General features: G+C 39.5%; 1 protein-coding gene across 1 annotated transcript in view; it reads right to left on the bottom strand.

Annotated features, from left to right (window-relative positions):
- ASCC3 (activating signal cointegrator 1 complex subunit 3) overlaps nucleotides 1–23,409 on the bottom strand; it is a 647,451-nt gene that overhangs the window by 404,227 nt on the left and 219,815 nt on the right. Inside the window, exon 11 of the mRNA XM_063443555.1 lies at nucleotides 5,920–6,084. Coding sequence (XP_063299625.1) covers nucleotides 5,920–6,084 — 165 coding nt within the window. The remainder of the gene's footprint in view (nucleotides 1–5,919; nucleotides 6,085–23,409) is intronic.

The following is a 23,409-nucleotide window of genomic DNA, read 5'->3' as shown; positions in this document are numbered from 1 at the left end:
GCAATATGCTCACTAAAGATGTCGCTATCACAACCTCAGGTTTATCGGCAGCTCACTTCTTTCCAATGCAGCGTATTAAAAAGGAAGTAAAGGAAGCCTTCCTCTACAGAGAGCGGCGGATTGTTGTGGCTGATCAATGTATACAATATGTAGATTACGGTAGGTAATTATTTTTCGATGACAGACTTTAATATGCAGTAATGAATAAAATAGATTAAATTCATCAAAGATAATTCAATATTTAAGCTAATAGCTTGGGCATAAGTTATAAACAAAATAGATTGAATTTTACACTTATTCCAATAAAGAAAAAAATTGTTTTATTTTGGCAAAAGTTGTGCACTCTCAATTGGTTTTAGTCATTGAAAGTCAAGTTTAAAACAATATAGTTTATTTCTGCTGTTAAATCCAAGCAGTTTGAACAATAAATTGTCTTGACATTACACAAACCAATGTCATTAAGGACGTTGATAAGGGCATCGATAGGGGTCTCCTAGCGTGTGCTATTCTCTGCAGCCATGGCTGGCCATAATATTAACTCAACCAAGATAGAATGAAACACCACATGGTGTTTAAAAACAACCTGTACAGATTGCATCTGACCGACTGTGATTACAGAGAATTTCAAAGTAGGTGGAAAAATCAACATTATCCATATGCTTTACTACAGAGCCCATGGATACGAAATGGGTTTTTGTAAGCAGGTCTCCTAAAGTAATATGAATTTTACAGACAATTCTATTAGCACAAGCTGTGCAATACAATTTGGTGACTATCATCTAAGAGTGATGTGCCCAGCTCTTTAAACACTTAAAGACCCATAACGTGCATGGCATAGTATAAAGGGATTTGCCTAAGCTCTGGTCTCCAAGGGGCTAAAGAGGAGCCATTAGCTCAGAGAATATACCAGAACCCAGTAGCAAATTAAAAGTTCTGAGTGGAAAATATGTATATTTAGATTTGTAACATATCTTAATCAAAGTATCGAGGTACAGTCAGCCTTGCTATGTAATTAAATCAATCCCATAATCCCAATCATGGGGAAATGAGAATGCATGCAAAAATACAGCATCACATATATTTATGCTTGAATGGCATTTTAAAAGAAGACACCTGAGGAAGGCAGTGCCAACACCAGAACGTATTGCAGAGATAGGGGGTTTCTTAAAGTACATTCACTGCTCTCATGCATTCCAATAAAAATCCATTTAGTGAAATAAGGTTGGCAAATCAGCTTTAATATGGGGAGTTCTATTCAATGAAAAAAGAAAAAAAAATGGAGTGAGGTGGGAAAGCTGGACACTAGTAAAATGTTGGTGTAATAAAACAATGATATATGCTTTTTAACCCCTAGGACCAAACTTCTGGAATAAAAGGGAATCATGACATGTCACACATGTCATGTGTCCTTAAGGGGTTAAAGAGAATGGAATTTAAACTAAAATATGTGAAGTAAAAACTTTGGAGATTTTCTTTCTACAATGTGGCTATCCAATACGTACATTGAAATCCCAGCAACTGACTGAAAAACACTTTAACACATCATAAACTGGTGTTCTTAACCTTCATTTTAAATAAATACAAATTGTAGATGTGTAACTAATTTCTTGTTGTAATGACCAAAGGGCATTAATCCACATTAATCAATAGAACATCAAATAGTATTCACAAGTAATTTGTTGTTAATTAGGAAAACTTTTTTTTTTCCAAAATATAATAGAAAACAATGTTGTCTACCTAACTCATCACATGCGTTTTGCATTCCATCAATTTGTTTTAACAAGTGTCTGATCTTTTGATTTGATATGATATATGATATGATTTTTTTTTTTATATTTTAAATCTAAAAGGGCACTCTAAGCCCCATAACCATAAGATGTCATGGGCACCAACTCCATTTTATTACAATCCACTCAATTTCAGAATTGTGTGACAAAAGACAAAATCACAATTCTCTCACTAACACCCACAGACATGTCCCTATGGATGTCCGTATTCAGTCGAACCAGTAATGCAATGATAGGCTAAAATATGTAGTGCAGGTTATCCCAGTCAATGTGTTGGACACTTTTTCTCCCATAAAAAGAAATTGCCTTACTACAATTTATGAATCTGGAAGGCTTCCTTTATCTCTTTTCTAAAATCACATGCCTTTGATGATTCTTACAGAGACTCACTTTATCTTTCAATGGATAGAAGGAAGGACGGACGTACAGATACACAAATAGATCACTTTAATTATAAACATTTTACACACAAAGAAGTCAAAGTCAAGTCAAATAAGCAAGTAAAGTACAAGCATTAAAGACCCATGTAATAGAATGTATAAGAAACAATCAAACCCATCAGTTTCTTAAAAGACGGAATACATTTTAAAAAGTATGCAAAGCATTCACCATACTTCAGGTAGATTTCCTCCCAGGAGGAAGTTCCACGGGCAATTCCCACACCATTGTGCGCTTCCAACACTGTTGATGCTCATGAAGCAAAAAATGAGTAACATGTATCTTGAAAATGAATACATATAACTTCTTGAATGCCTGTCACATTCTTGCTATATTGGTTTGCTCTTTATGATTTTCATATTAATGTTTGACAATAAATGTTAAAGGACCACTATAGGCACCCAGACCACTTCAGCTCAATTAAGTAAATCACACTTATTTGACGCTGGACGTCCTCACGGAGTACACAGTCAAAAAAGATCCCCATAGGAAAGCATTGAGTAATGCTTTCCTATCGGCGAGTTTGAATGTCCGTGCGCCTCTGGCCGCGCATGCGCATTCAGCTCCACTCGGGAGCCGACATTGATGGAGGAGGACATGTCACCAGTGTCGAGGAGCATTAAATTATATATGATCGAAGTATATATATATATATATACACATATACATTTTGGTCAGTGTTTGTGACCAAATTGCTACTAAAAAAGACTGGACATACCCCATTTGCAATACCTTGGGTTGTCTACTATTGCAAATGGTATGCCATTATGGGTGTAAATTTAATTCCTGGGCTACTATACAGTCTCAAAGGCAACATAACCAATCTGGCGAATTTCAATTTCAAATGTAATGTGCTATATTTGACCCTGTAACTTTTCAAAACACCATAAAACCTGTACATAGGGGGTACTGTTTTACATGTGAGATATCGATGACTACAACTTTGTGTATTTTATTGCAGTAAAAGCAAACAGTATAATGATATTCACAGTTAAAATGTCATATAGAACTAAAAAATAAATACATTTTTTCTCCCTTTTTTTTCATATTAAATTATGTTTCATAGCTAAATATTTGATATTAAATGAAAGCCCTGTTTCCCCTGAACCAAATGATATATAATAAGGGTGGGTGAATTTAATATGAAAGAGGTGAATTACGGTTGGACAGACATATAGCGCAAATGCCAGGTTTTGTTTACGTTTTGTTCAAAACATGTACATTTGGCTCAGTCCTTAACCCCTTAAGGACGGAGGACGGTTCAGGACCGTCATCGGCATTTTTGCGTTGCCGACCGGTGACGGTCCTGAACTGTCCTAACCGTCCAATGTACTTACCCGATCGCCGTCGTTCCCCCGGCGGCGATCGGCGGTGCTCCCGGTGTGGGGAGACTGCCTGCAGCCCAGACAGTCTCCCCATGGCGGTTTAGGATGTCACAATAGGTGTCCATGTGTCTGCCTGCAGGGGGACTGTCTGTGCTGACAGGCAGTCTCCCTGCAACTGTAAAATCAAAAAAAAAATTTTAAGTGAAAGATAATTAAAAAAAAAATAATAATAATTATATATGTGTATATATATGATATATAGACATATATTATACCTATATAATATATGTCTATATATCATATATATAATGTCATGCTAAGTGTATTTTTATATTAATATGTACATATATTAATATAAAAATACACTTATAATTAAATTACACACGTATATATATAATATATAATAACTATATATATTGAATATATATATTATTATAAAATATGAATAATAAATAATTTAAATTAAATTAAAAAAAATTAAAATAATAATAAAAATTAAAAAATATATATCTATACGAAATTTTATTCTAACTGTATTTTGATATTAATATATATATATTTATATCAAAATACACTTAGAATGAAATTGTATATATATATATCTATGTATATATAAATAAAAAGAATGCGAACTATTCATATGTCCATATACAAAATTACATGAATAATTATATAAAAATACATGTAGACTTCAAATATATAAATATGCATATATATTTAAATTCTACGTGCGTATTTCTGTAATATTTTTACATAATTAAGTTATTTTATTGATTACAATTTAAGGGACCTGCCTGCCAACCCAGGCCGAAAGTCCAGAGAATTTAATTTGCTATTACTGTATTTTACCCTGTAACCTTCTACGACACCCTAAAACCTGTACATGGGGGGTACTGTTTTACTCGGGAGACTTCGCTGAACACAAATATTAGTGATTCAAAAGAGTAAAACATATCACAGTGATGATATTGTCAGTGAAAGTGACTTTTTTTGCATTTTTCACACACAAACAGCACTTTTACTGATGATATAATTGTTGTGATACATTTTCCAGTTTTGAAACACTAATATTTGTGTTCAGCAAAGTCTCCTGAGTAGAACAGGACCCCCCATGTACAGGTTTTATAGCGTTTTTGAAAGTTACAGGGTCAAATATATGGGTCAAATATTTTTACATTGAAAATGCCCAGGTTGGTTACGTTGCCTTTGAGAGCGTATGGTAGCCCAGGAATGAGAATTAACCCCATGATGGCATACCATTTGCAAAAGAAGACAACCCAAGGTATTGCAAATGGGGTATGTCCAGTCTTTTTTAGTAACCACTTAGTCACAAACACTGGCCAAAATTAGCGTTCAATTTAGTTTTTTACTTTTTTCACACACAAACAAATATGAACGCTAACTTTGGCCAGTGTTTGCGACTAAGTGGCTACTAAAAAAGTCTGGACATACCCCATATTGAATACCCTGGGTTGTCTACTTTTAAAAAAATATGTACATGTGGGGTGTTATTTAGCAATTTATGACAGATAATAGGGTTACAATGTCACTATTGATACATTTTAAAAATGTATGTTTTGAAACCGCAATCTCCTACTTGTACTTATAGCCCTATAACATGCAAAAAAATAGCAAAAAGCATGTAAACACTGGGTATTTTTGAACTCAGGACAACATTTTGAATCTATTTAGCAGTTTTTTTCATTCGCTTTTGTAGATGAGTAAAAGATTTTTCACATAAAATTCAAAAAAAAAAAATTTTCATCATATTGTTTCATATTTTTTTTTAAATTAAATTACATGAGATTATATAAATAATGGTATGTAAAGAAAGCCCCTTTTGTCCTGAAAAAAACAATATATAATTTGTATGGGAACAGTAAATGAGAGAGCGGAAAATTACAGCTAAACACAAAAGTGTCAAAAAGATGCCTGGTCGCAAATGTACAACATCGCAAAAAAGGTACGGTCCTTAAGGGGTTAAGGGGTTAATCTTAGTTACATCTACTCATTTCTCAAAATAAGTCTTTTGAAAAATAGTGCAAGGTTGTAAAATTTGAGTAATCACAAATGCTATTTTTGGCCCATTTTGAGTAAAATTTGTAAAAGTTTGAGTAAAAGTTTGGCCCATTTTGAGTAATCACAAATGCTAAGTTTGGCCCATTTTGGGTAAAATTTGTAAAAGTTTGAGTAACAGTTTGGCCCATTTTGATTAATCACAAATGCTATGTTTGTGCCGATTTTGTTAGTTTGGCCCATTTTTTTATTTTTGTTTACCAGTTTTCATCATGACAGGTTCATAAATCTTTATCGTGGTCTCTAATTTACCAGGAAGCTTAGAAAAAATATATGATAATACGTGCACTTACCTGTCGTAATGTACGGGCTACTAAGCTCTCCAAAACAGGGCCTCTATCTTCATGAAGCAGGTGCACTTCATCCAATATCAGCAATCTTACAAGCTGAGACAATGCTACATCGCCAACACTCTTTCTGGTCACAACATCCCACTTCTCAGGGGTGGTAACAAGCATCTGTGATAATAAAAAAAAAAAAAAGGCAACAACATTTAACCACATAATTGAGGTGTAACAAAAGTTAGAGTCCAGCAACACAGTATGAAATATGTAGACCTAGACAGCACAAACCTCGCAGTCTATGACCAAGTACAAGTAATACAAACTGTACACTCTGTCACAAAACATAACGGATGCCAATACAAATGTATTATGCCAGTTAAACATTTTGAATGTAATGTATTATTCAGAGAAATATAAAAATCATTGCTACAAAGTAGCTATGGATATGTTTATGTAAGCACACACTCAATCTAAATTATTATAGCCTAATTATATTATTTTTATATACAAAATCATGTTTTGTTGAAATTCAAAAGATAGAAATAAATAAACTATTTATAGGTACTGAGTTCTGGAATTGTTAAATTAGCCCATCTAGAAGAGGCAGCTCCCACGGCTATATTAAATGTAACACTATTATAACATGTTTATGATACTTTAGTCCTGTTTCCCTCAACCTATAAAGCATAATACGCGTCATGAAAAGCATTACATCTGGAGCTCAAAGCACGAGTCAAGATAGTATCTCGCACTGAACTCCTTTGAAGGTTTCTAAAAGAGATCGTGTACTTATTGTCTGTGAACAGAAAATGAAGACAAAGTACTGACAAATGGTCCACTTAAGTTTAAATTAAACATAAATGCATGTGGTTCATAGAGTATAACAGCTTTAAAGAGATTGTGTTACAGTTTTATTTAAAAAGAAAAAATGGAAGCTCTGGGCTGTCGAACCAGAAAATGTCTGCTCATTGCCACTAGTATCAAGCAGAAAATATAAAACAAGCTAAATATGCAAAAAGTGATTTTGAATGTCACTAGTGTCCTAATTTTGAAAACACTGACAATAGATTAACTAAAATCGTTATAAATATGGGTCAAGAACAATGTTGGCTATGCTACACTAATGTTCAGAGCTTTCCATAATGAAATTCCAAATGGCCGAAAATGTCACCATGTGTTGATTCACTCAAACCTTTAAAGATCAGCAAACATTTTAAAATGAGCCAAGCTGGAGTAGAGCAATAGCTTTTTGTTGAAAGAGAAATAATATATTTCAAGTATACAGTTGGATGCCTACATTTAAATTTTAAGTTCTAGTTCTTCAGACTATGTTCACCAAGTAAAGAAAACTCTAGTGTAAGAATACAAAACAGGTGGTGGGGCCAGGCAGGGCCAACTGCAGCGAGACCGGCATGACGTGGGAGAAAAGATGAGCAAAATCAAATTTAAGGGCGAATGAAGAAGAGCTGGCAACCTAAGTATTTAAACACTATAATGTCAGGAACACGTTTTTATTTCTGACACTATATGTAGTACTCCTTTAACTTCTGACACTATATGTAGCATTCCTATAGTATTCCTTTAACTATGCAATGTAAACTTTGCAGTTTCTCTAAAAAAATGAAATGTTTCTCATTGCAGAAATAAAAGGGCAGGGACACTGCACCCAAACCACAACAATGATATTTGTTCTGGTTGCCTATAGTTTCCCTTTAACCCATGTTGGGAGCAGCTACTATCTTCTCTTCATTAAACTCTAAAATAGTTAGGGAAATACTTCATCCTTCTTAAAGGGACACTATAGTCACCAGAATAACTACAGCTTATTGCATTTATTCTGATGAGTATAATCATTCCCTTCAGTCTTTTTGCTGTAAGCACTGTCTTTTCAGAGAAAATGCAGTGTTTACATTACAGCTTAGTAATAACTCCACTGGCCACTTCTTAGAGGGCTGCTAGAGGTGCTTCCTGGAGCAGTGCTGCAGAGTAGGCAGCACTACCATCCAGGGTCTACATCCTCTGCATGCATTCACTGAACATTCCTCATAGAAATGCATTTATTAAATTCATCTCTATGAGGATATGCTGATTGGCCAGGGTTGTTTGACTTGTGCTGGCTCTGCCCCTGATCTTTTTGACAGTCTCAGCCAATCCTATGGGGATGCACTGTGATTGGCTCAGACCACCATGTCTGACGATGTCCAGCAGACAGAGGCAGTTCACTGGCAAACAGTGGCAGAGCCAGGATCTGCAGACTTGAATACAAGTAAGATTTTACTATCTTAAGGAAGACAAAGGGGGCCAGAGGGGCTAGATGGTGGTGTTATCTCTATAGGGTCAGAAATACATGTTTGTGTTCCTGACCCTGTAGAGCTCCTTTAACTTCTAGGATGTTAGCTTGCCAGCCAATCACGCATACACAACTAACATTATATTCCAAGTGCCAGTCACTGATTAATCCACTGTGCATGTGTATCTCACTGGTTTATCACGCTACATGTAGACCTAGTTTGCAAACCTAACAAAGTCATCCTCCATCACCTTATACATAGACTTGAAGTAATTTGCACATATTCTTACTATGTTTATTACATTACCTGGTAAGGTATGATGTATTTGTCTATGCAGGGCATATTTAATTTAATATAATTTAAATATGAGAACATCATAAGTAAGTGTGCCATTAATTATTCCTAAACTCAAATATTGTTTTTCAAAATTGTACGTTTTTTGTTTTTAAAGAACCAGTTTTCACAAAAATAAAAGAAAAGGTGACTCATGAGCGCAAAATTCTACAGCGGCATAAAAACCAGTAAATCTTTTTAAACTTTCATCATTCCAAGATGTTCTGTCTGGTTGTAATACAAAAAATAACTGTAAATATGACAATAAATGACATGAGATATGTCTTGCTGCCAGTCTCAGAGCCTTCCAAGTGATATCATAGCTTGTCTTGCACACAAAAGAAAGAGAATGTAAAATGAGCACAATTGTATCTAAGCACAAAAAAGTATAATGGTGGTGTGAGGGTAAAGGAAAGTAGCAAATATCCAGCATTGTTACTTTGCTAATTCGGCTGGCATAAAGGTTGCTCTCAGATGATGCATGATCTCAGGCCAATTAAATGGTTCTCTTAGGGAAGAACTAGGGGCCTACTGGGCGAGTGATCTTTTTGGTACTTTTATCATCTATTTGCTAATGACATAGAAGTCAATTATAAGTCAGAATGCAGAAATTTATATTTTTAGTGTCTATTTTTCAGAGATATTTATACATTTTCCAGCAGTTTTGCTAGGACAATATAGAGGTGAAATCTGAATTCATATAATTTAAAGTGGCTCTGAACCCCCATTTCCTCCTCACCCCACCCAAAAAAAAGTGTATTTAAATCTTACTCTTGAAAAAAAAAGGTTGTTCCTACTGATGGCTTTGAGGAAAAAGACTTTGTATATGGAGGATCTCATTGGATCCTCCATAGACATCAATGTTGTACTTTTGTGCATTCACAGGAGTACAGCAGTGATTAGGCTCCTGAAAGGTAAAGAACAAGGAAAAGAATAGGATCCACCAGATGATCATGGTGGTGGCCACAACGGACAGCTTTAGGAAAATAAAACTTCTCTTTTTCAGGACCCTCAAAAAAGTCACCATCAGGGATCTTTGAAAAATATTTAAAGACCTCAGAAGGAGAGTGTGCCAGTTAATATTACCGTAAGTCATTTTTTCCCCCCTTTTCATGACAAATACACTTTAAATGTCCTTCCGTAATGGAGTTGCAGTCATGCTCAATGTTCCATATCTAACAGGGGGGGGGGGGGGGGGGGGCAAGCTTTTACTTACCTCCCAGCAGCTCCTTTCCGCTCCCTGTGTAAATCGCGCGAGTCCCGCGGCCGCAGAGCCATGGCAACGCTCTGCGCGACACGCAGGCCACAAGATTTACACAGGGAGCTGAAGGTAACTGCTGGAAAGTTAAACCTACCTGTGGGCTCCCACTGCACAGTACATGCCACTGGACCACCAGGGAATGCCATAGCCCCCCTCCCTGGCCAGGTAACAAGCAGGGAGGGGGGGACCAAAAAAAAACATAAAATTAAAATAAAAATGCCCCCCCCATTCCTTCAGAAACACACATAAACACACTGCATTCATTATAGAAACACACTACACAAACACACTGCATTCATTATATAAACCCCCTTCACAAACACACTGAATTCATTATAGAAACACACTACGCAAACACACTGCATTCATTATATAAACACACTACACAAACACTGCATTCATTATATACACACACACACTACACAAACACACTGCATTCATTACACACACACACTACACAAACACACTGCATTCATTACACACACACACACTGCATTCATTATATAAACCCCCTTCACAAACACACTGAATTCATTATAGAAACACACTATGCAAACACACTACATTCATTATATAAACACACTACACAAACACTGCATTCATTATATACACACACACTACACAAACACACTGCATTCATTACACACACACACACTACACAAACACACTGCATTCATTATATAAACCCCCTTCACAAACACACTGAATTCATTATAGAAACACACTACGCAAACACACTGCATTCATTATATAAACACACTACACAAACACTGCATTCATTATACACACACACACACTACACAAACACACTGCATTCATTACACACACACACACACACACTACACAAACACACTGCATTTGTTATACACACACACTACACAAACACTGCATTCATTATATATATACACACACTACATTATATACACAAACACACTGCATTATATACACACACTACAAACTGCATTCATTATATACACACTACATTCACTTTACGCACCCTACAAACACACTGCATTCATTATATACACACACTACATTCACTTTACACACACGGCATTCATTATATACACACACTACATTCACTTGACGCACACTACACACACACACACACTGCATTCACTATACACACTACACAAACACACACTCTGCATTCACTTTATATACACACTACACAAACACACACTCTGCATTCACTTTATATACACACTACACACACACTCACTGCATTCACAATATATACACATTACATCTACCGGCACATTACATCTACCGACAAACACACATAGCTCCCCTGTCTAAACACACTGCACCCACTACATGTGGCATGTATATTTTGTTCATTTACCTTTAGAAATTGTCCTGAAAGTTCATAGATTATCGGTATCGGCTCTAAAAAATCAATATCGGTTGATCCCTAATATCTATGTGTATCTATGTGTATATATATATATATATATATATATATATATATATATATATGTGTGTGTGTGTGTAAATAAATGTGTGTGTATGTATATCATGAGAATGCTGATAAAAGGCAGTGTTCAAACTTACTATTTGCCACCACTAGTGAAGGTGCAAATGACTTTCGAGGTTTCAGTGGTGGGTACATTTTAGAGACCTGACTAGTTTCATACGATTTGAAATGTTAAAGGGACATTATAGTCACCCAGACCACTTTGGCTCAATGTTTTCCTGACACTATAGTGATCCTTTAAGTCATTTAAAAGAAACAATACAATTTATAATAATATATAGACTGTAAGGCTACATACAGATCAGTTTAGCAAGCTAACACACAAAGCATTAAATATGCAAACAACCGTAATTTATAAACTAAACTGTGCCTAAATGTTACAGATGCAACAGTTATCAATTTGAAACGAACCATGTCAGAGCCACAGAAATTAGCAGCTGTACCTCGACACAACACTAATTAGTAAGCTGTAATTAAATAGATTTAGCAATGCATAATAAGATTATCAAGGTGTGAAACACAACTAATCCAAGCTATTTAACCAATTTGTTCAAGCTATGCTTTGTTCGGTGTAATCTTCATGCAATGTATAAGAAATACAAAACACAGTGAAAACAGGTGGCAAACATTTTTAACCAGAAAAATATTTTTCTTCAAATGGCACGTATCCCTAGATAGCATGTCCTTCCAGCTAGTAAATTTTAATTTCCTGGCTTGTATATTGTCGTTTTTCACTTCATTCAAATTAATGGGACACACGAGGCACCAAAACAACCTAATCTAAATAAAGTTGTTATGATGCCAGGAGGCCCCTGGAAGCACTCTTACTTCAAGAGTTCAACCCTTCTCAAACGTCATTGATTGGCTGAGAGCAGTCAGCTGCTACTGTAAGCTAAGTAGTGACTCCCAGTTCACAAAACCGGCTTGGAAAAGGTACACTTCTTTCCAAGCCAGTTATGTGAATTGGGAGTCACTGATTGGTTGACAGCAGTCAACTGATGCTCCCAGCCAATCAGTGGCGCCCTTGCCCAGCAGCGCTCCACGCTCCCTGAAAGTGACATTTTAGAGGGAAGTGGAGATAGCAGCTGGAGGCAACTTTTGGGGACAGTTTCAAGAACGGTTAACCCTTGAGGTAAGAGTGCCTTTGGGGACCTCTTGGCACCACAACAACTTAAATTATAGGAAGCTGTTTTGGTGCCTGGAGTGTTTCTTTAGTATATTCCTGCCTATAACGTTTATCAGAGAAAAGAAATACTAACAAGTCAGAAAGATAGACGTTACTAGCTCACATATAGTTATGTGCACAAAAATTAACAAAGTGGGATATTGGAAACCAACAAAATTGATTCCTTGCCACTTGTCTTTTTTAAGAAAAGTGTTATAAAATGTCATCAAGTTGGGGGTGAGCAGACACATCACCTTCTGCCTGTGCATTCTGGGAGATTTAAGAAGTCTAGAGGTTTGATTAACCCGTTTCCCTAAGAGGCTTGTCATAAAGAGATGGGCTCTCAAAAAGGAAACTTTACATCAATTGCCTCCTGTGATGTCTTAGTCTAGTATCCCAGCAATCTAATTAGCTGAAATGTTCCAGGGTAGAAAAAAGGTTTGTTTAACCCAGTGAGCTAAAGATCTTTGTGTGTCTTTTGTTGGAGTGGGGACATAGGTGTAAGCATCCCAAAAGTACCATGAATGTAGCTTGTCCTACTATGCCGGCAGCTACACTGTGCTCCCAGGCAAGTTAACCACATGAAGCATTTTCTTTAATCCCTTGGTGGTTACCACACACACATTTTTTTCTAGTGCAGTATCTGTGATAAACTATATCAGTAGAAAGGGTTGTGGGTGGAAGATATTATTGTATCTGACACATGTAAAATTGAGTTGGGTTTTGTGTAATTTTGGGTAACCTAAGACAATCGGAGAGATTAGATTCTTAGTCTTAGTTGTGGCCAGCTATCGGAGTGAGTGTGGGGCTTCAGGTAAATAAGCACCTGTGTATATGTTCCTCCTGGTTTAATAAATATGCAAAGATAAATATGCAGAATTTAATTTTCAAGTTTGTAGCCTTTATGACCAGGGCTATGATAGGGAACAGTTAATTCTGGGCATACATTTTCTACACTTTCATATTTGATAATTTTGTTAACTGTATGATTTGGTATATTTTTGGTACATTCACCTTAAGTACTCTACTGCCATTTATTTGTTCTATGCTAAAAACCATTAGGGCTATCACTAGAGCCCTCTATTGACTACTTGTGATATTATCAGTTTTGGATATAATTTGAAGTTGACATTATGATCAGTGATCTACCGTATTTTTCGCTCCATAAGATGCACCACACCATAAGACGCACATAGTTTTTAGAGGAGGAAACCCAGAAAAAAAAGTGTTTTTTACTATGGGAAAGTTTGTTCAGAATATTTTTTTTTTCTCCCCTGTCCAATAGTGTTCCTTACCACCCACTCCCCTCCCCTATCCCATAGTGATTTTAACCCCCCCCTCCCCTGTCCCATAGTGTTCTTTAACCCCCATCCCCTTGTCCAAGTGTTCTTTAACCCCCATCCCCTTGTCCAAGTGTTCTTTAACCCCCATCCCCTTGTCCAAGTGTTCTTTAACCCCCTCCTCCTCTTGTCCAATAGTGTTCTCATCCCATAGTGTTCCCCCTCCCCTCCCCTCCTCCCATAGTGTTCCTCCTCCCCTCCTCCCATAGTGTTCTCCCCCTCATCCCCTCCAGTAGTGTTCTCCCCCTCATCCCATAGTGTTCTCCCCTCCCCTCCTCCCATAGTGTTCCCCCCATAGTGTTCTCCCCTCCCCTCCTCCCATAGTGTTCCCCCCCATAGTGTTCTCCCCTCCCCTCCTCCCATAGTGTCCCCTCCTCCCATAGTGCCCCCCCTCCCCTCCTCCCATAGTGTCCCCCCTCCCATAGTGTCCCCCCTCCCATAGTGTCCCCCCTCCCATAGTGTCCCCCCTCCCATAGTGTCCCCCCTCCCCTCCTCCCATAGTGTCCCCCCTCCCCTCCTCCCATAGTGTCCCCCCTCCCCTCCTCCCATAGTGTCCCCCCCTCCCATAGTGTCCCCCCCTCCCATAGTGTCCCCCCTCCCCTCCTCCCATAGTGTCCTCCCCTCCTCCCATAGTGTCCCCCCCCCTCCTCCCATAGTGTCCCCCCTCCCCTCCTCCCATAGTGTCCCCCCCTCCCTCCTCCCATAGTGTCCCCCCTCCCCTCCTCCCATAGTGTCCCCCCTCCCCTCCTCCCATAGTGTCCCCCCTCCCATAGTGTCCCCCTCCCCTCCTCCCATAGTGTCCCCCCTCCCATAGTGTCCCCCCTCCCATAGTGTCCCCCCTCCCATAGTGTCCCCCCTCCCCTCCTCCCATAGTGTCCCCCCTCCCCTCCTCCCATAGTGTCCCCCCTCCCCTCCTCCCATATTGCCCACCCCTCCCCTCCTCCCATATTGCCCACCCCTCCCCTCCTCCCATAGTGTCCCCCCTCCCCTCCTCCCATATTGCCCACCCCTCCCCTCCTCCCATATTGCCCACCCCTCCCCTCCTCCCATAGTGTCCCCCCCTCCCATAGTGTCCCCCCCTCCCATAGTGTCCCCCCTCCCCTCCTCCCATAGTGTCCCCCCTCCCCTCCTCCCATAGTGTCCCCCCCCCATCTCCCATAGTGCCCCCCCCCATAGTGTCCCCCCTCCCCTCCTCCCATAGTGTCCCCCCCTCCCCTCCTCCCATAGTGCCCCCCCCTCCCCTCCTCCCATAGTGCCCCCCCCTCCCCTAGTGTCCCCCCCTCCCCTCCTCCCCTAGTGTCCCCCCTCCCCTCCTCCCCTAGTGTCCCCCCTCCCCTCCTCCCCTAGTGTCCCCCTCCCCTCCTCCCCTAGTGTCCCCCCTCCCCTAGTGTCCCCCCCTCCCCTCCTCCCCTAGTGTCCCCCCCTCCCCTCCTCCCATAGTGTCCCCCTCCCCTCCTCCCATAGTGTCCCCCCTCCCCTCCTCCCATAGTGTCCCCCCCTCCCCTCCTCCCATAGTGTCCCCCCATCCCCTCCTCCCATAGTGTCCCCCCTCCCCTCCTCCCATAGTGCCCCCCCTCCCCTCCTCCCATAGTGCCCCCCCCTCCCCTCCTCCCATAGTGCCCCCCCTCCCCTCCTCCCATAGTGTCCCCCCTCCCCTCCTCCCATAGTATCCCCCCTCCCCTCCTCCCATAGTATCCCCCCTCCCCTCCTCCCATAGTATCCCCCCTCCCCTCCTCCCATAGTGTCCCCCCCTCCCCTCCTCCCATAGTGTCCCCCCTCCCCTCCTCCCATAGTGTCCCCCCTTCCCTCCTCCCATAGTGTCCCCCCCTCCCCTCCTCCCATAGTGTCCCCCCCTCCCCTCCTCCCATAGTGTCCCCCCCTCCCCTCCTCCCATAGTGTTCTCCCCCTCCCCTCCTCCCACAGTGTTCCCCCCTCCTCCCACAGTGTTCCCCCCTCCTCCCACAGTGTTCCCCCCCGTCCCATAGTGCACCCCCTCTCCCCTCGTCCCATAATTACTTACCTGTCTTGTAGCGTGGGCCGGCTTCACAGCGCGCACCTCGGTACTGGAACTTCAATTTCAGGTTCCGGTTTCCGGCGGGACTGAAAGGAAGTGTGCACACTGAGTGCGCACTTCCTTTCAGTCCCGCCGGAAACCGCAACCTGAAATTGAAGTTCCTGTACCACGGTGCGCGCTGTGAAGCCGGCCCACGCTACAAGACAGGTAAGTAAAGCTTCATATTCGCTCTATAAAACGCACAGACATTTCCCCTCACTTTTGAGGGGGAAAAAAGTGTGTCTTATGGAGCGAAAAATACGGTAATTATCGTGAGGCAAACAAGGCATTTGCCTTGGGCAGCACTTTGCAGGGGGGGGCGGCAAAAAGGTTGTCCCCAAACGCCCAGGCAGATCCCTTGTTTGCCTCGTGTCCTGGGGGTCTCAAGAGCTTGCCACTTTTGAGCCTCCTCCCCGAGGTGGGCGGCGGGCAGCAGCGGGCAGCGACGGAGCATGCTCACCTCACCCTCGCGTGTTGCTTAATGAAGCCGGGAGACGGAATATGACGTCACTCTGGCTCCCAGCATCACGCGGTGAGCAGGAAAATCAGAGCTCCCTTGCCGCCTACTCTGCCTGTCCGCCCCCTACCTGCCAACCCAGCAGCCCCACTGGACCGCAGGTAAGTAATCCACTTCAGCTCTCCCAGGGAGGCTGGATGGATTTAAATTAAAATGTGGGGGAAATGTGTGTGTGTGTCTAAATGAATGTGTCTGTAAGTGTGTGTGTCTTTGAGTGAATGTATGTGTGTGTGTGTCTGTTAGTCAGTGAGTGCGTATGTGACGGCCAGTGAGTGCGCGTCTGTCAGTGAGTGCGCGTCTGTCAGTGAGTGCGCGTCTGTCAGTGAGTGCGCGTCTGTCAGTGAGTGCGCGTCTGTCAGTGAGTGCGCGTCTGTCAGTGAGTGCGCGTCTGTCAGTGAGTGCGCGTCTGTCAGAGTGCGCGTCTGTCAGAGTGCACCCGAGTAATAGTGTGTGTCTGTCTTTCAGTGTGTCAAATCAGTGAGTGTGTACGTCATTGTTTGTCAGTGATGTACAATGAGTGTGTGTCTGTCAATGAGGGTGTGCGTCTGTCAGTGAGTGTGCGTCTGTATTGAATGATTAGTATGCAATTTTGAAAGTTGTGTTTTAACATTATTTGAAGGTCTAAATGAAGGGGCTTAAACCCCTTGGTTGTGTGGACAAGCCCAAATTACTCTAGGGTCTGCATTATTTTCTGGGTTAAATCCCTGCTCACAACAGGGAGATCTGGGTATTAATCGATACCTGGGGCTACCCTCTGTCAGCTGGGGCCACCTTTAGTGGCTCAAGACTCATCAATGAGTCTTGTGCTCAGCAACAGTGATTTTCCAGGGTACCTTCGTGCACCTCTGCAATTTATGATCAGTGTTGGGCTTTGCCAGCTGTCAGTACCAAGGTACAGCATGCTGAAGTTCAAGCATTACAGGGAGATATCCCTGTAATGCTGTAAGCAGCCAGGAGATTACGGTAACATCCCATTCTGTATTGTTTTAGCAAGGAAATTCATGTGCTGACGTCAGTACTGATATTAGCAGTGGGTATTCCTTAGGGTTAGGGTTAATGCTGTTTTATGGTTAGGGATAGTACAAGGTTACGGTTAGGGTAGACAAATGGTTACTGTTAGTGTAAGCATAGGGTAAGAAGTAGAGTTGGTACTGAGTTAGGGGAAGGTTGTTATTGGCAGTGCTGTATTTACTGCAAGGCTAACAAGGCATTTGCCTTGGGCTGCATTTTCCACTGCCCTTTGTCATGAGGGGCCCAAGAGCTGGTCACCTTTTATTTACACATAATGTTGCGTTAGGTATACGTATAGGGTAGAAAAAAGAAGCTCTACATGCCCTTTACAATACAATATATAATGTGTATGGGGGCACTTAAACAAAAATCCTTGCAATATGTTAGAACAAACAGGTAGCACATAGCATAGTTTTGGTTCCAAACTTTAACCATTGTCTCCGTCCTTTAGGATTAAAATATTATGGGAACAAGGAAGAACAAAAGACAAAAAATGCATGACAGGGGGACTGCCTTAAACACTATCACAAACACTTTGAAAATAAGATTTAAAAAAAACAACAACATGAAGCACATTAAGAAAAGCTTTCTGCAATAGTTCCATGCATATAAAAGTAATAAAAAAATTAAAGGAGTATATTGAGCATTGCATTGACTATTTTATGCCATAATAATTTACTGGAACCAAATAACCATAGCTACTAAAAGCTCATTTGTTTAGTAAATAGACTGCAAGCTTCTTGGAAACGAGAATTATGTTTCTAAATTTCTACACGGCAGTTCCCTATTCTGCAAGACAAAACATTATTTCAAATTTGTGAGATAAATAATATTTTGAAAAATATTCTTCTTTAAACGTCACTTTATTTTAACAATTGTTTTTTTTTTTTTTTGTATGTATTCGTTTTGTTGTTTCACCCCTTCTTTTCTGTTGACAACAAAGTGGCTTGAATATCAAGTGTCACCCATGCTTTAAGAATTGGCGCTCACAGAAGACATTTCAATCCAGTGTTTGTACGAGGCCACGGCTTAGTAAAAATGGGTTAACTATAAATATTTTTGCTGTCAACCTAAATTTCTCTGAGCCCATGTAACCTTCTCTCCCTCTCAACTGCGCTAGAATTATTATTAGGAAAGCTACAGGTTTATCATTCCTACAGGGAACAGAGTAGAAGAGAAACATTTACATTTTAAATCGAGCTGAAGGTTACATTTAGGAGCGTTACATTGCTGACAACAAAACAAATAAATATGTATTTTACGTGTCAGAACTACAAACATTAGCATCAGAAATGTGCATATTTAAATAAGAATAACAATGTGTCACAATAGCTTTTTTGAATGAACTATACTTTCCTTGCCTAACATTTAAATTTGTACATTAAAATTCTATACCAATGCAAGCATGTAATTAATGTTATTATCGATGTGGTCATGGCAAGATGTAAATAATCAGAGGAACACGTACTATGGTATATTCACAGTAAAATAGAGGCAGGACTGGTCAAGCACTACGCATATTAAATTAACTTTATAGGGATTGTCACTATATTCTGAATCATTTATTTCAGCATTAACATGTGCAAAAAGCACTGTATTTTGTTTCACAGAACACTGTGCTAGCATAGCACTTGTTAGATGGACTCTACCTCTTAAGTTTAGTCAATAAGTTTTGCTATTATCCACCAGGGTTTATGAAATGTGGTAAATGTTATTTACAGCTATAGTGGTCACCCGCAGTCATCTAATTAGTGCTGCCATCATGGAGACGAAGGGGCAACCTTCAACATAATATACCTTAAAACGTAAACCGATACTTGCAATTTTGATTAAAAGTACAATTAAATCTATCTTAAAGAAACACTATAGTCACCCAGATCAATGCATCTCAATGAAGTAGTCTGGGTGCAGTGTCCCTGTCCTCTTAACCCTGCAACCTTCGAGAAACTGCAATGTTTGCAGTGTAGGTTTAAGTCTACCTGTGGCTGTCAATATGACAGACACTAGACCCGATTCAGCTGCACTGGCAGAGTAAAACACGATCACATGACATGGAAGCCCCATATGAAAGTATTGATTCAATGCTATCCTATGGGAAGTTTGAAAGTGTGCATCGCTCGCTATAGATGCACATTAGGTCCCCGATTCTCCGCTATTAGGAGTACTGGATTGTGGACTGGATAGTGACACTTAACAGTAATATAGATTTGTATTTTTAACACTATAGTGTTCCTTTAAAGTGGACTGTGTCAGCCAAATGTTTTGTGGAAGAAAAATTGACTTTATAGGGGCGGGGTGTGAGCTTTAAAGGCATGGGGAATCTTGTGAAAATTGATGGCACGATGAAAGCAACATATCAGAAAATACTGGCACACAATTTGCATTCTTCGGCACGAAGGCTTCGCATGGGACGCTCTTGGACTTTCCAGCATGACAATGACCCTAAGCACAAGGCCAAATTAACCCTCCAGTGGTTACAGCAGAAAAAGGTGAAGGCTCTGGAGTGGCCAATACAGTCCCCTGGCCTTAATATCATCGAGCCACTCTAGAGAGATCTCAAACGTGCGGTTCATGCAAGGTGACCAAAGACTTTGCATGACCTGGAGGCATTTTGCCAAGGCGAATGGGCAGCTATACCACCTGCAAAAATGAGTGGCCTTATAGACAACTATTACAAAAGACTTCACGCTGTGATTGATGCTATAGGGGGCAGTACACAGTATTACGAACTAAGGGTATGTAGACTTTTGAACAGGGGTCATTTCATTTTTTTTTCTTTGTTGCGATGTTTTGTTTTATGATTGTGCCATTCTGCTGGAGCCTAAAGTTGAACATAAGAAATAAAACAAAATGTGTTTTACCTGCTCACTCATGTTTTCTTTAAAAATGGTACATGTATTACCAATTCTCCAAGGGTATGCAAACTTGTATAACCAACTATCTATCTATATAATAAATTAAATGAATATACAACGAAGGTGACTAAAATGCTGGAAGTTTTTGACACTTGTGGATTTAAAATCTTTTTTTCAGTCTTTTTTATTTTATTTTTTCGTTTTAAATTTCCAAAGACCGCACAAGACCTTAAACATTATTCAAATTTTAGAGGGTTGCAATTTATCAATTGCTGATAGAAAAATTGGAGAGTTTAATTGACTGTCATTCACATTTATTTTTGGAACTGAAAGCAAGGTACTGGCAGTTCTTTCAAATAGAGAGCTGATTAAATTCTAACAAAACCAAGAAAAATTGCTTAGTAAATGTCCGCAAAAATGCTTTAACAATACACCTTACAATGATTTCCCTGTAAAGACATTGAACACTATTTAAATAAAATCCATGTCTGGCTACTTATCCACTATTCAAAAAGAATAAAGAGAACGTGTTTAATCACTTTAGTGGCACTAGAACATTAAACTTAAAATCAAATCTATGGGTCTCTCCGGAATTTGAAGTATTGTACAAGTCCGACTTGCTCTTTGAAATCAAAAATAATTAGGTAAGTTTGAATTATGAACTTCACATTAAATGTACATTTGAAGTTGCATTTAACATTGCTATAGCTTCAAAAGCAATTTGAGATAGTATTGAGAAGATGGTCTTTATCTCTCTTTTGTAACTATGCAAGGACATTTACATATACCCTCACATTAAGTGAATACATTTTAAGAGAATACAGAGAATTCAGTATCTACCTTGTGATACGTACATACACAATAAACATACCAATTTCAAAAAAGTAAAAAATAAATAAATAAATAAATAAATAAAACCAGCATAAATCATTAAATCTATACCAGAAAAAAAAGTGTGCCTTAAATGATTTTATAATGCAATCACAATTGGGAAAGGACACTCTATGCACCATCAGCAATGCAATCAAGTGTGGTCAAACTGACATTAATATTGTACAAGTGTCAAATTCTACATAAAGAATAGGCAACCTCCGACACACCAGATTTTATGGACTACATCTCCCATAATGCTGGCAAAACATCAAGGCTGAAGGCCACCCAGTTCAACAGCATACCAAGTAATTTTCAAATTACAATATGCTTAATTTTTTTTTTTTTTACAATTAATTTCATGGCATAGTTTAAAAGAACGCTCCACGCATGAGCCCAATTTAGTGTTCATGGTGCCTCAAGGGCCAAAGATATCTGCCAGTGTAATCCATGATTTTTTTTTTTTACTATTTGACAAGTTACCGGAGAGCCCCAGGTTCCCCCGCTGCATCAAGTCTGATCCTGCAGGTAAATGTCTTTGTAGAGCCTGGCCAATCTATAACAGGTCTCACTGGCTGATGGCTCTCAGCCAAAGAGCACAGCCCTGCTTAGCCCAGCGCAACCAACCACACACTCTTTTTATTGTGGACTCAAATGGTTATGGTACTGGAAGTGTTTCTTTAAAGTAGCAGGGTTTATGTTCCTTTTCATGGGTGTGAAATAAAGGTTATCAAAATAGTCTGATGCATAGTTTACAAAGGGTTTATAGAGGTAAAATTCTCTTCAGTATATGTAATAGTATAAATGTTACTAGATAAATAATCTCTGAATTATCACTCAGAGGTTGGTAACCAGATTAGTTGTGGTTTAAATATGACCAAACAGTGGTTAAATTTGTTGGCATGAGTATAGATATTCCCATTTGAATAAAATAAATAGTGTGTAGCACACAATTGAATCCTGAATCTTTGTTACCTGTGCTAGTGGAACAGACTTTGTTCGCGAGATCAATATATTCATGTAATAACTGACCCCCTGGCACAAGTCAATGCGGTACAATGGGGGTTTATTCAGCCATCAAACTAAATTTGGCCACGTTTCGGCACAAAGAGTTTTTTTTTTTCAAGCCATCAAATATCAAAACCAAAAAAAACACTGTGTTGAAGCGTTGTAAATTTTAGTTTAATGGCTATATAAAACCATTGTTATCCCACAATGCTATGAATAACGATGGTGTTATATTCCTTATTATTATTGATATTCCTTATTCATACGTTATGAGAAGTTTGGCTAATTTTGAAACTGAGCAGTCCAAACAAGGTCACCTTTAGAAGTTAGCAATATGATTGAAGAATTGATTTGTGGTTAAACATCCTTATTTTTCAACAGGGCTGTCATGATGTACATGGAACCACCTATAATACTCAGTCCCAAAGCCAAGTGTTAAAATCAGTCCAGCTTTACAGATTAACAAAAGGATTACTTGTGGCTTAGTCATGTTTATTATCCAGCTATGCTTGATTTCCCCCGTCATGCTCGTACTATAACCAAACTGTTCCAGAGTTTGGAAGGAAAACAGCAGTTAATCCTGTATAATGAATGTCTGCTCTCCTGCAACAGTTAAACGGGATATTAAGGGCTACTTTCATATTAATTCGTTGAATTTATGAGGCGAGTAATAACTAGCCAGGGCCTCACAGAGTTGTGTGGCTATTATCATGTGTATCCAGGTCCTACTTTTGGTTGTCAACAGCAGTTCTGGATGCTCAGGCAAGTGCCTTGCTGAGCGTCTGCCATAGTAATGCAGCTAGCTTGTCCCTTGACACAAACATCAATTCCATGGGTAATTAATGAGAAGTAAGGTTAAGTAATGAGAAATTACATATGCATTCACAATGACATGCAGGCGGTTAAATAAGCATTAACTAAGCTACACAGGTTTTTTTTACTGGCCATTTTCTACATATTTCTGTCAGCCACCAGATATTCTTATGCCCCAGTGAGAAACTATCAGCCTACAGGATGCTTTCATTCTGGACCTTTCCTTCATTCCTTCTAATTTCGGAAGAACATTTTCATGTATGTGATCTCTAGTTAGCACACAGCTATTGTCTATTATAATGATTTGCAATTTTATGATCTAATAAAATGAAAAAACAACGGGCTGCATCACAGTGACCTATATGAGGACTGGGTGAGGACTCTCAGTCTAAATTAATGCTCATCATTGCAAGCTGAAGCAAAAATTTTAAAAACACATTCAAAATAATCAACACCCTGATGATGCTGATATTATTTACACTCCACACAATAAAACATATCATAA

This window comes from Pelobates fuscus, chromosome 2, assembly GCF_036172605.1.
Source record: "Pelobates fuscus isolate aPelFus1 chromosome 2, aPelFus1.pri, whole genome shotgun sequence".
Lineage (NCBI taxonomy): Eukaryota > Metazoa > Chordata > Amphibia > Anura > Pelobatidae > Pelobates > Pelobates fuscus.
This window is presented reverse-complemented; position numbering and strand designations above follow the sequence as displayed.